The 13,396-nt window shown below is 47.7% G+C and overlaps 1 protein-coding gene across 5 annotated transcripts in view; it reads left to right on the top strand.

Moving 5' to 3' along the window:
* itsn1 (intersectin 1 (SH3 domain protein)) overlaps positions 1–13,396 on the top strand; it is a 92,796-nt gene that overhangs the window by 35,535 nt on the left and 43,865 nt on the right. For all 5 annotated transcript variants that reach the window (XM_015363745.2, XM_069178735.1, XM_069178734.1 and 2 more), the window contains exons 6-14: positions 758–934; positions 2,960–3,038; positions 4,248–4,357; positions 4,867–4,930; positions 5,479–5,616; positions 8,628–8,740; positions 9,281–9,543; positions 11,077–11,226; positions 12,792–12,932. In XM_015363745.2, coding sequence (XP_015219231.1) covers positions 758–934; positions 2,960–3,038; positions 4,248–4,357; positions 4,867–4,930; positions 5,479–5,616; positions 8,628–8,740; positions 9,281–9,543; positions 11,077–11,226; positions 12,792–12,932 — 1,235 coding nt within the window. The remainder of the gene's footprint in view (positions 1–757; positions 935–2,959; positions 3,039–4,247; positions 4,358–4,866; positions 4,931–5,478; positions 5,617–8,627; positions 8,741–9,280; positions 9,544–11,076; positions 11,227–12,791; positions 12,933–13,396) is intronic.

Here is a 13,396-nt window from a genome sequence, read left to right as displayed (position 1 = left end):
TGATCCACAGGCAGCATTGACATTTGGCCTGTGTCTGAGTGACTTACATGGTGTCTCTAGTCTTTTGTTTCATGCTTTTGACTGCATAGATAGAAGTTCTGCAGTATCATCCCATTATTTCCTTTTCTGACAATCATATGTGTAACAAAAGTTCTGTAGTAAAATGAGAAAAGTGTGCTTAAGGGGTCTCTCTGTTGCACCAGGGGCAGGTGACCCTGAAAGGTCAAGGTTGGTTATCGTCTTGTTCCTTCTGTACTGAGAGTCAAATACTAGTTTTCTTTCTCAGTGAGGCCAGACCAGGTGTGCTGGTTGGGTGAAGACCTTATGGCTGTGACTGGCAGCTCTTCAAATCCAGTTCTCACCCTCTGTTTCATGACTCTCATCTCATTCATGATTTCCTGATGCTGTCTTTCTGAATCACAGGGAGTAATAGGCTTGTCTCCTTTCCAAACCAGACAAGAATGGCTAAAGTTAGTGGAGTCCAACTTCTGTGAATTAGTGGGGTGAATGTCAAAGCTTTCGATAAAGCAAACCCTGCTGCTGTTTTGCCCGTTTTAGGGTAACCAAAATATTTAAACGTGCATTGGTAAAAAAACTACGTTTAGGCACACCCTTTCCCAATTTTTGAAGATTAGCTTTATTGGATTGTTCCTTTGAAAATGTGGAGCAGATTTTACACTGGAGCAGATGGCTTTGTGAATTGTGCCTTCTTTACGTCTGAAACAATAACTGGGGTCTAAACCGTTCTGTCTTGAAGGAATGGGCGGCATGGCTGGCATGCCGGGGATACCGGGAGTTGCTCCAGTGCCAATGGCTCCCCTGCCGGTGGTAGGAATGTCGCCCCCTGTGGTGACACCGGTTCCTGCACCTGTACCCCCAATGGCCAATGGAGCTCCGCCCATGATTCAGCCTCTGCCTGGCTTCGCCCATTCAGGTACAGTCCCCCTCCATATGTGTACACTAGAGCTGTGGGGCCTAGAGCAGTAATGGCCAGTACCCTGCTTTCTTCCAGGAAATAGCTGGACAAGATCCTCGGATCTAGTAACTAATGACACCCAGACAGGCCGAATGGCCTCCTTTTATTTGTAACTCGTCTCATGTTCTGATTCCTCTGTAAAGTAAGTCACCAAGACAGAAATATCAGTTCTCCACGGGAAGACATGTTGCTGTAATTAAGCACTGCTTTCTGAGCGCTCATGGCCTCCAGCTGCTGTGCAGATTACCCCTTTGACTGCCCATGGGTGATGGCCAGCACTATGCTGACTGAGTAAGGCAGACAAGAGCACAGGCTGCACTCCTGCTGTCCTGTCCTGCTCTGTTTGCCCTTCCCTGTCAGCTTCACGGTGGAGTGTGAGAGCAATCTTGCACTTACAAGCAGTGCATTAATTAGGGCCGTGATGAAATTCCTTTAATGTATAATTAAAGGAATTATATCTTATTAATTATTGTTAGTAGAGCGTTACAAAAAAATTGGTGTTCAGTTGCAGGCAGATTAAAGGAATTATACCTTTTAAATCTTTTCTTTCTTTTACTAAATTGATTTCTATCATTTTTAAACAAAATTGAAGCAGTCACATTGTAAGAACTTGGAAAGTGTTTAACTGTGACTATCCAGTCATACAAAATAAAACGTCAATTTGGGTGATGTCTTTTAGCAGAAGAAGCTCTCTCATGTCGGATTTCTTGAGACCATACTGCCTTGTTGCAACTGTTTTATTCAGTTTTCTCATCCGTGTTTTTGCACTTGAGAATTCCTTGACAAGTCCAGAAAAAGCCCCATGTCAGGGCTCTCGGTGCTGTGATTAATCAGTCCGCTGGTGTGTCCCTTGATAGCAGGTCAGTCTGCTTCCTGTCAGCAATCTTAACCACTGAACACGTGGTCTAACTGTGGCACTGCAGGAAAGAGGAAGTGCTCTTTCCTTTACTTGACCAAAGTTTGTTTTTTTTCCTGTAGTGTTTTTCCCCAAGAAGTCAACCTTCTAACTAGATATTACACAAAACTGTACTGGATCAGTCAGAGATGAGTAGGGATTTGGCAGAGATACATTCCTGTATAAACCAGCAGCCAGGACATTCAGGGGTTAAACCTGTTACTCTTCTGATTATGGAGGAAAGCCAGGAAAGCTGGGAAAGACCAGACTGAGCTGTGGATACAGTACCTGATAGATTAAACACCAAGGCCTGAGAATCTCTAGCTTGCAGAGGCTCTGCTTGCAGCACAGTCCTGGAACGGGGCTAGGAATTGCATTAGAAGCCCAGTATTGGGGGATTATCATAACATTGCTGATTAAGTAGGTCTCCACCAATCCATTGAGATTCCATGGTAAGAACATGTTATCACATTTATCATGTTAAATGTGAACAATAGGTGGAATTTTCTGCCAGTCTTGCTCAGTTGGGGCCAGATAGCTCATTGATCTGAAGATCTGGCCCAGCTGTTTCTTGATTGAGTCTATGGAATGGGGTTCACTAACATGGCAGGGCAGTTTGTTCACCACACGTTGTATAAAGAATCAATTCCTGATTGAATTCCCTTCCTCTTCCACTCGTGAGCCTGGGTCCTAGCTTCCGTGTTTGTTCTGAGAGGGACTCCTCTGGGTTGGCTTTCTCATCGTTTTTCAGGATTTCGAAACTTGTTATAAGATTCATTTATTTCAGTCCGTCAGCGTAGGACACTACTTTAAGCTCAGGAATGTGTGTGGGCACTGGTAGCTGATTCCAGAGCAACAGAATCTTTTTTTCTACCATGGTGACCAGAACTAAGGTAAGGATGAGGACCTTAGCCTGAGTGCGAGCAGAAAAGGTAGACAGAGAGGAGCTGTTCTTCCTCATCGTTGCCTAAATGCTCTTTTTTGTTTCAGAGAGAGCGGTGTGTGCTTCGCTGTGAGGAGAAATCCAGGTCGGAGTTTTCATTTATTCATCCTGTTTTTATTCTTCACTCTCTTTTTCTTTGCGGCAGCTGCAACCCTCAGCAAAGGCTCCTCTTTCAGCCGCTCCAGCACAAAACTTCAAAAGGCGCAGTCGTTCGATGTTCCAAAGTAAGTGAAGGAATGTTTTCCGCGGCAGGTATAGAGTCTTCTCCGGTATGTGTACATGGGGAGAGATTACTGGGGGCCCTTGGGCAGCTGGTCACAGAAAGGGAAACCGAGCCTTGTGGTTTTGCGGTGCCCCAGGAAGACCAATTAAACCTCCGCGCGCTGCTCGTGTCACTCTGCCTGCGTCTCCCTGCAGTGCCGGCTCTCATTTCCGGCCGCATCACGTTCAGTGTGCTGTCCCCGTACTGTTATTACAGCAGTTCACTTCCTCCCAAGCTGCACTGCTGCCACCGAGATCCTTCTGTGACGGTAAGATTAAGCCTGCAGGAGGCTGGCTCAGCAGCTTCTCATTTTAGTGATAAAGTGGCCGGGCGTTTCTCAGTAAGTTTGCTGACTGAGCAGCGCCATGGAGAACTTTGTCTGGAATCCCGGTCTCAGCGGAGACTTCTTGCTGTAAGTGTTCAGTTTTCATTTGCAGTCATTTTGTTTTCTGTTAACGAAAGCAGTTCAGACTTAATTCTGCTCTCCCGAGCATGATGTTTAAATGCAGTATCCAGATGTTCCTAGGACAAACAGAAGAGAATCAAGAACTGGGGGTTGGTGCACAGCACTGTTCCGTAACGCCCGTCTGCGAGTATAAGAAAATGCACACTGTTTTAAAGTTGTGTTTTTTCAGAAATAAGAAGTAGGGCGACTGTTTACACCTCAGTGTTCATTTCATTTTTCTGTCCTTTTCATTCAAGCTTTTTTTCATTTGTTGAAGTGTTTGTATTTCCCGTCTCTCGACCAGCTCTTGAACACTCTTCCCACAGACTGTTATACAGAGCTTGTTTTCACTTACAGTGCTCAGGAATGTAAGAAATTGGGCCAAATTACAAAAGAGAAGAGGTCATTTGTCGTACAGCTTTGATTACTTGTTGATGACTGGTCCAGGGTGGCCTGGGCAACAGTAGATGTTTGCGCTCTGTCCTGCGGATGAACTGTGGAAGTGAGGCCCTGTAAGTGACTTGTCCACAGCAGTGGGTCAAGCATGGCTTCTTCCCTTGGTGCCTGCTGGATAAAGGCAGGAAGTGTTAGTTTTGTTATCGACTTTGTCCTGAAGGGTCCGGGTGAAGGGTGCTCCCCTCTCCTCTTGAGACTGTGCAGAAAGGGGGCGTGTGCTCTGTGGTGATGTCATCGTGAGCGGCGGTCTTCTCTCTCCTCTCGTTGCAGTGCGCCAGCTGCCTCCGTGCCCCAGGACTGGGCCGTCCCCCAGTCTTCCCGGCTGAAGTACAGGCAGCTTTTCAACAGCCATGACAAAATGATGAGCGGACATTTAACAGGTGTGTGCTCCAGCACTTGCCAGCTGTGCCTATTTCGATAATCGGGATCACATCCCTGACTCCGATTGCGGGCGGATTGGAGTGACCCGTACAGTCGGGAGCCTCACCCGGTCTCTTGAGCCTGACACAGATCAGGAACCAACACTTCAACGACCGACGAAGATGAAACTTCCTAAGAATGAGAAGAGGAATTTGCTTATTTTTGAGAGAGATTTTGTGATATTCAAATGTCTGCAGTACTTTTCTCTGCAGCAAGGAAAGGTTTAACAGTGTAAAGAAATGTTACAATTGAGGAAAAAAATAGGACAGAAACCAGGCTTGTTAAAATCTTTTTTGTTTCAGATGTAATTTTTAGTTTGCTTTATGGTAAGTAGTTTGGTATTTTTTGTGATGAGGTTTTGCTTTGGAAAGGGGAAATAAAGCCTGTCCAGACATGAGATGTGGTGTCTTTGAGCTGGCTGTGTTTTCCGAGGAGTTTAGTCTCAAACACTTTTTTTTTCTTCCCCAAGGCCCTCAGGCAAGAACCATCCTGATGCAGTCAAGTTTACCACAAGCTCAATTAGCATCTATATGGTGAGATATTCCTTCGTTTTCACATTTCCGATGTGCACAGCCTTTCCAGCTACTCCCTCATCAGGCCTCCCACTTAAAAATGAAAGCATTTCAGAATATTAAATGGCTGTGACTCCCTAGTGATTTACATTTGTTTCTGGCAGTTTTCTAAGGCAATGAGACAGTAAAACAGCTACTGTATGTCTGAACTGTTTGTGAATAATGTAAGAATTATGTTTTCGGTTTTCAAAAAACTGCTAAATGTGAAAAGCTCCTCTTTGACTCGGGGAGCTTGTGGACCTCTAGGTGTTGCTGGAACACAGATCAGTAACTCTTGGCATTTCAAACGCCAGTGTTTAAAATGGCAACGCTATGGGGACACTCAGAAGTGTGCATTTGGTGATGCCATGTGTCTAGAGTGTGTGGTGAGAGCCTAGTCCTGAATCTTATCAGGCCATCTAGCTTGTTCGGCAGTGAGTCATTATCGGACCTGAGGATCTGATCTCGCTGTTTCTTGAATGACCCCGGGGTGTGGGCGCGCGCCCTTCCCTTTCTCTTTGTGTCTGCAGGAACCTGTCGGACATCGATCAGGATGGCAAACTGACGGCGGAGGAGTTCATCCTGGCCATGCACCTGATAGACATGGCCATGTCGGGCCAGCCGCTGCCCCCAGTGCTGCCCCCAGACTTCATCCCCCCGGCCTTCAGGTACCGTGGTGCTGTAAGACCCTGATAGGGGCCCGCCTCACTTATCTGCAGGGCTGTGCAGTTCAGCTGTCCGACTCCAGCCTTCAAAGGTCTTGTGTGACCACAGTCACAGTCGAGGTGGCACATGCATTTTTCATGTACACATCTGTCATGGATGTTTGAAGAAAAGGCAAATAATGACCTCTTGTCAACCCTGAAACGCGACCCTCTCCTAAAAGGTGTTGCTTGGCCTTCAAGATTACAATTTTGATTGTAGCAGCTGTAGTTATAGCAAAAATCCTTTAATGTTTGGGAAGGTTGCGTATCAGCTTTTCTTAAAAACGCTTGGTCTGAGCCAGATCCTTAGCCACAGAGCCACTGCACCGCCCCATTAGGGCTGAGCAGTCTCAGCCATGCTGAACACTGCATGTCATTGCTTTTATGTTTGTCTTAACGTGGGAGAGTAATTTACGGCTTTTAAGGCAGGTGAGATGTTTAGAAGACAATGTGCGGCCCTGCTTGTTAGTACCGGGAACAACGTGCTGATCAGAAGCTGATGTGACTTGGGCAGTGTGTAGACACCCTGCCAGTCTGAAGTTTGTACAACTCTCCTTCTGTATATGACCCTGCAGCAGCCTCCTCTTTGCTCATTGACATGGGAATGGGCTTAAGAAAAGAGTCTGTTACAGTACTTCGTCTGCTGCTGTTGAATTTCAACACCCTTTTCCAGCTTTTCATTTATAGCCAAACTGGAGGGGAGTCGGCAAAAAACACTTTTCCGGTGACTCCCTTTCTCCGCGGCCACGGTGCCATCGACCTCTGTCCATGAATGATGTTCCCTGGGGATTATTTCATACAGCGAGGAGAGGCTTGTGAGAAAGCAAAACTGTCTTCTGGAGTAAATGGAACGTCCAAGCGTCAGCGAAGCCCCAGCTGCAGCTTATGTGTAGTTCTTGTTGTGATAGTCACCCAGTCCATTAAGGGTCTTGGTATTAACTCCCAAAACCCTCGAACTCAAACTGTTTTCAGTAGACATCCTAACTCTGCTATTTTGCACCCTTAAATTTACATGAGCTGGAGAAGCAGATCTGATTTTTTATTTGGAATAGCTAAAGGCTCACAGTGCTCTGTCACAAGCTACCAGGTGAGGGAAAGATGACTGTACAGGGTATGACCCAGCCAGGCTTCCTTACTGTCACATTGTGCTCCGCCACTGAAGGAGAAGAGCTCAACCGGCCCAGCAGGCGCCCGGAAAACCACAGGAATTGCCCTCTATGTCCTGCCAACAATCCCTGTGATGGTTCCTCTCCGAGCAGTCCAGACACTGATAACCTAGCAGCGGCAATCAAGGGGCACAGCCTGCACTGTGCCTGTTTCAGGCAGAAAAGAAAAGAGCAGCTTACAATCCCACTGCCTTCTTTAAATCCAGAAAAGTGAACAGCGGGTATTACATAGATCTTGAATAGAGTCTTTTGTGCTGCATTTTGTCTGTTTTTTCAGCCTGTCACTAGGCCATCTGTGTTCCCTATCGTCATGTTGCAGAGTTAGCAGAGAAACTGAAAAAATATACAATTTTATAAGGCGCCTGCCATGTGTTAATATGATTCAGGTTGAACAGGATAGACTAGAAAATACATGGGTAATGATAATAGAAGAGGAGGAAAGAGGATTATTGATGCCCTCATCAGTGAAGAATAAGGATATCTGCTCAGGTGGTTTGGCAGGGACAGATGGACAGGCTGTGTGCAGTGTTTGTGACTTGGCTTCGGTTTTTCTTCATTCACTTGGTCAAAATGTATAATGTTGTGAGCCTGGTGCACTACAGCAGACATGCTCTTTGCAATTTTGGTGTTGATTTCCCAATACTAAGTAGGTTACACAACATTGCAGACTTTTTCCAGAGGAGGTTCAGACAAAGCCAGTTTTGCAGTTCAGATTGCGATAGGAAGTACTGTGTGCCTTGGGGCTGAAGTGACTCTCAAATGAATTTTTATCTAAAGCTGCTCTGAAATCAACACAGGATTGATATAGAAAAAGAAACAGGAGTTAAGGTACAATTTGCTTAGACCTGCTTAGATTCTTCATCATTTAAAGTAAGAAGTACAGGGAGCTCACAAAAGCTCCTGTGTTCCTCCAGATGGCAAACAAATACCTAAAGATTGTTACAGTCAACTGCAGCCAGAACACAGGACTGCTTGTTCTTCCTAAGAAAACAAACCGTGCCCTTGGAGTTCAGGCCTTTTTGTGGTCCATTCAGTATTCTTTTATCCGTGTCCACTGGAGGGGACGTACTTCGTAACAGTAGTTACAGACGGAAACACAGAACAGAGGAGGTGGACGGAAGGTTGTGCTGGAAGGTGCCGGAAGCCAGATTCAAATGTAGAAATGCAGCCTGCAGTTTTTGTGTCCATTTTTAGGAACCGGGACTCTCTCAGAACAGCGGCACATTGGGCCTGCATCTCTCTGTTGGTTCCCAAACCTACAGTTTATTTTTTTGACAGCTGTGCAGAAATGAAGGAAAATGCGGAGCATGTTCAATGCTGTTACAGTAGTTGACGTTGCTGAGCATTAAGGGTAAAACAAATACCAAACCATCACCACTGCGAGTTCACATAAGTACAACCTGCAGAGTACACCAGCTTGCTCTGGAAGCTGCTGTAGCATTGGTGATGCACAGGGTACCCCTCCACTTCGGTGAATATAAGTATGTCGGGGGGAGTCTGACAGGATATCCAGACGGTGGCTATGATATTGGATCACCCTCTCCTTGACACGGAGGTAGCTGTAGTCTGTAGGTCTTCCAGCTCAGAATAAAGGTTTACTAGGATCCTTTGAGTGAAGGGGTGAGTAAAGCCCACTTTTTGTCATTGGATCCCTTCTTAAAGAAGTACAAAATGAAATTGTGATGGTAAAAAACGTTAAAGAACTGTTCTGGCCTTTGCATCCTACTGCAATACATCTTGATTTTCTTGTGGGTATCAGAGGACAGGTGGGCTCTGACCTGTTGGCTTGGGGGGCTGCTTCCTTTCCAGAAGAGTGCGCTCGGGGAGTGGCATCTCCACCGCAAGCCTACATTTAGCTGACCAGAGGGTCCAGGAGGAGCCTGCAGAGGAGGAGCAGCAGGCCCCGGAGAAAAGGCTGCCAGGTAGGTAGAGTCGGGGATCCGCGTTCCAGTTTAAGCTTTGCTCTGGAATGGCCATTTATTCTTCCGTTTGGAAATCATCAGCAGTGTCCTCGGCATGATCGTACAGCTCGGTAAAGACCCCAGCGTGAATGGTGGAGGCGGAGAAGAGCGTTTGCCAGTGCGTGCGGGGTATAGAGGGCAGCAGTTGTTAATACCTGCTCAGCAGGCGCCCTTGTCCGGGGCGACGAGTTAGTAACTCCTGAACGAGTTAGTATATCCGCGTTGATTGAGTTGCCGCCTGCCGGAGGCTTTTCCTAGACGCAGCCGCGTCTATCGCTACAGGCTGCTTTGGAAAAGGTGGGAGTATTCCCACCCCCGTTCCGGTAATGGGGGGCCAAGCTGTGGGGAATATGGCGGAGGCTCCTGACAGCCACTAGGCCACAAGCCAGCCAGCCGCAGACCTCTGTTGGCTTGAGCACAGCCGTCCCTCTGGAAAGTGTCCCGAGCAGCCTTTCCCTGGTGGATTTAGAGGATCCTGAGGATTTGTCCCTCCTCCCCCAGTGACGTTCGAGGACAAGAAGCGGGAGAACTTCGAGCGGGGGAACCTGGAGCTGGAGAAGCGGCGCCAGGCCCTGCTGGAGCAGCAGCGCAAGGAGCAGGAGCGGCTGGCGGCCCTGGAGCGGCAGGAGCAGGAGCGGCGCGAGCGCGAGCGGCTGGAGCAGGAGCGCCGGCGGCAGCAGGAGCTGGAGAAGCAGCTGGAGAAGCAGCGGGAGCTGGAGCGGCAGCGGGAGGAGGAGCGCCGCAAGGAGATCGAGAGGAGAGAGGTGGGTGGGGCCTTGCTGTAGCACACCGGATTCTCGAGGGGTATCGGTGTAACCAAGCTGCGCCAGCCGGGCTGCGGCAGGTGGCAGATGGGAGGTCACCTGGCTGGAGAGGGATTCAGCTGGCCACATCGATGGCTGTAGCACAAGGACCCACTGTAGCGCACCGCCAGCAGCGGTTCCTCTAGGATTCTCGAGGGGTATCGGTGTAACCAAGCTGCGCCAGCCGGGCTGCGGCAGGTGGCAGATGGGAGGCCACCTGGCTGGAGAGGGATTCAGCTGGCCACATCGATGGCTGTAGCACAAGGACCCACTGTAGCGAACCGCCAGCAGCGGTTCCTCTAGGATTCTCGAGGGGTATCGGTGTAACCAAGCTGCGCCAGCCGGGCTGCGGCAGGTGGCAGATGGGAGGTCACCTGGCTGGAGAGGGATTCAGCTGGCCACATCGATGGCTGTAGCACAAGGACCCACTGTAGCGCACCGCCAGCAGCGGTTCCTCTAGGATTCTCGAGGGGTATCGGTGTAACCAAGCTGCGCCAGCCGGGCTGCGGCAGGTGGCAGATGGGAGGCCACCTGGCTGGAGAGGGATTGAGCTGGCCACATCGATGGCTGTAGCACAAGGACCCACTGTAGCGAACCGCCAGCAGCGGTTCCTCTAGGATTCAGGCCGGAGGGGGTATCAATGTAACCAAGCTGCGGCGGGCGGGCGGTCACCTGGCTGATGTCAGTACTGGCTGGCCGCATCGATGGCTGTGTCTCAGTCGGGTACGAGAGCACCTGGCCAAGCGTTTAGAAGCGGGGCCAATATTGTTGCGTGTCGTAGGAGACGGTTATCCTGATCTTCACGTTCTGGTGGCTTTCTTTCCATGTCCTTCAGTAATAAACCTCTTCAAAAAATACTCACTTTTTTTCGCCAAACTCTTAATACTGAACAGCAGCTTTGTCTTTGCTTGCTGCAGCCAACGTTGTGCTAGAAACAAGCTTAAACAAGTGAAATTCTTCCGTTTTGGTAATATTCCAGCAGCAGGAAGTCTGGTTATTTAAAAACAACATTGAAAAGTCTCAGCAATTCCCTTTAATTAAGAGCTTTATAGTGTGAGAAGTAGGGCTGTAAAGATCCCGAGAAAAAGGAGAAATGTTCCTTGTCCGTTAAACTTCCAGGATTACCAGGAATGGAAAGCTAGATGGCATTGGGACTTTCAGCTTTAGTTAAGAGCTGAAAGGATCTGCCTGTTAAAATGAGCAAAATTTTGAGGGCTGTTTAATTATTATTCACATCTCTTAAGTGTGTTTGCTAATTCCGGCATTGAAGGTGGTGGACTCCCTGCCCTGTTCTGCCCTGTGCCCCCCACAGTTTCTGCCATGTGGTTTATTGTAGGCTGTGACTGTTTTCTATGAGCTTTAAGGCTTATTGCTGCAATTGAGAGTGTAGCACCAGTTGCAGGCGCTTTACCAGCAGCTGGCAGTCTTTGAGAAACAACCCTGCTAGCAGGAGCTCGATCCCGAGTCCGGCTGCTCCATGTCCACTCCCTGCAGGCGGCGAAACGGGAGCTGGAGAGGCAGCGCCAGCTCGAGTGGGAGAGGAATCGGCGCCAGGAGCTGCTCAATCAGAGGAACAAGGAGCAGGAGAACATCGTGGTCCTGAAAGCCAGGAAGAAGACGTTGGAGTTCGAGCTGGAGGCTCTTGTAAGTTGCTCCTGTTCCAGAGAACTCTGTTGGCAGTGAATGGCCCGATGAGGTACGGGGGACCTTCTGGGAGAATACTTCACTGAGGTGTGTTTAAACAGTTTGCTCACCTTAGATAAATAGACTTATGAAGCACTCCAGTAAGTCTCCTTTGTTCCTGTTTTAGAACGTTTAGATGCTAATTTAAGTTGACATTATTCTGGAAAACAATATTGTTGGGTTAGTTATCCCAGAAATGGGAACAAAATCTCTAGTTGTTTTGAATTCCTAATGGGAAGTTCCAGTATGGACACAAGGCAGACAAAGACAGGAGAACAATCTGTCTTCTCAGTGCAGGCTGGTTAGATTACGATACAGACTGGTGAAGCTTTCCTGGACTGTCTTGACTGAGTCCCTTCCCAGGATACACCTGGCTTGGTTCAGTGTCTTAAAATACATTAAACCACATGCTGTCAGGAATGAATAGTGTGATAGATTGCGTTATGTGTATTTTTCTTTGTTCTGGTGTCAGAGTTGAGCTTGTTGGAAACATTCACTCTTCCATCTCAAAGAGAAAGTCTGATTGTTGTGTCCTCACAACAGGCCTGTATACTTTCACTTCCAAACTGTATGAAAGGCAGTGAGTCATATCAATCCGGTGAGGAAAAAGGAACAAAAACTGACTTCAGTGGAATTGAAACTGAATGCCTTTTGGGTAGCAGTGTGTTTATTCCTCTACCCAGTAAGGCTGTTCCACTTCTACTGTAGGTGTGTTTATCTTTTACTCAGCTGATGGAACATGGCAGTACCGGACCGGATAGCTCTCAGTCATTTCAAACTGGAATGTCAATGGAAAAGCTGGTGTTTATGTGGGATTTACAGGATCTGTGCAGAGTAGGGTTTGGAAATGCCAATCCAACCCTGGCTTCTGTTACAGTTAGCTGCTGATTGAACACATTTATTTATTAAGGTTTTGAAGTCACCAAACTGTCTTCAACTTTCTTTATCTTTAACACCACCAAACAAATTGTTTTATTTTAGAAATCAGGTGGACAGAAGTAACCAATCACGTCATCTTGATTGAAAATGGTCACAGCGCTCAAAAGTAGTGTGGAGGGCAGTTTTGGGACTCTGGGCTTTGACTTTGCCTACAGTTGCATAAGCAAGGGCTGAGTGCTGTTGCTCGTGGGCTGGGACAGTGATCAGCCCTGGGATTCACTGAACTCCCGTCACAGTGATGTCAGTGAGAGACGTGCTGCTCTCTCTGCCCCTGTAAAGCAGTGTGGAGCTTGCAGCAGTTAAACAACAGTGACCAGTAGCTCTGGTAAAGAGTCCTCCACTCAACCACGCTGGTTCAGAGGTTGTAGCAGCGAGCGACATCGATCAACAGTTGTTGATTCCATGTTGGAAGGATATGCATGACCATTTTTAATGCACTTTAGGAGAGCTACAGTTTGGTAGGGCTAATCAGTGATCTGCGATGGTGCTTTAGAGGTCTGTGGAGAGCGCTTGGAAAAGTGCAGAATCCTGAGTTTCGAAAGAGCGATCGCGGCACAGGGCTTTAACCTCTTCACCCCCCTCTGCAGAACGACAAGAAGCACCAGCTGGAAGGGAAGCTGCAGGACATCCGGTTCCGCCTGTCGGCCCAGCGGCACGAGATCGAGAGCACGAACAAGACGCGGGAGCTGAGGATTGCGGAGATCACGCATCTTCAGCAGCAGCTGCAGGTGGGGCCCCCGTCACGCGTGGATGTTGTGGGTGCGTGGTGCCCAGCATGCAGTCCCTCCTGGAGCATTTTCACTTGACACACTGCTTTGAGTGAATGTTATCAGAAAGTAGTAAGCCAGTAGTAAGAAAGGAGTAAGTAAGAGTCTACAATAATAACCCCGCAGACACGTTCAAATTTAATGTGGTGGGAATCTTTTGTACAAGATGCACATGGCTGTTTCTTTATACTTTTTATTAAACTCTCCTTAACTGGGATAGAAGAGTCTAAAGAGCACAAAAGAACAAATTATCCCCTTAAATTAAGACCATAGAACAGCAGTAGAAACTTGTTTTGCAATAATAGCTGAGTTTAGAAATAGAATAAGGAAAATCATAATACTCTCCCTCTACTTCTTCACTTCCACAATTTGATATACAGATTGATATTCAAATCTGACTTTACCTTCAGCAGTGTGTAAAAATA

The sequence above is a fragment of the Lepisosteus oculatus genome, chromosome 15, assembly GCF_040954835.1.
Source record: "Lepisosteus oculatus isolate fLepOcu1 chromosome 15, fLepOcu1.hap2, whole genome shotgun sequence".
Lineage (NCBI taxonomy): Eukaryota > Metazoa > Chordata > Actinopteri > Semionotiformes > Lepisosteidae > Lepisosteus > Lepisosteus oculatus.
This window is presented reverse-complemented; position numbering and strand designations above follow the sequence as displayed.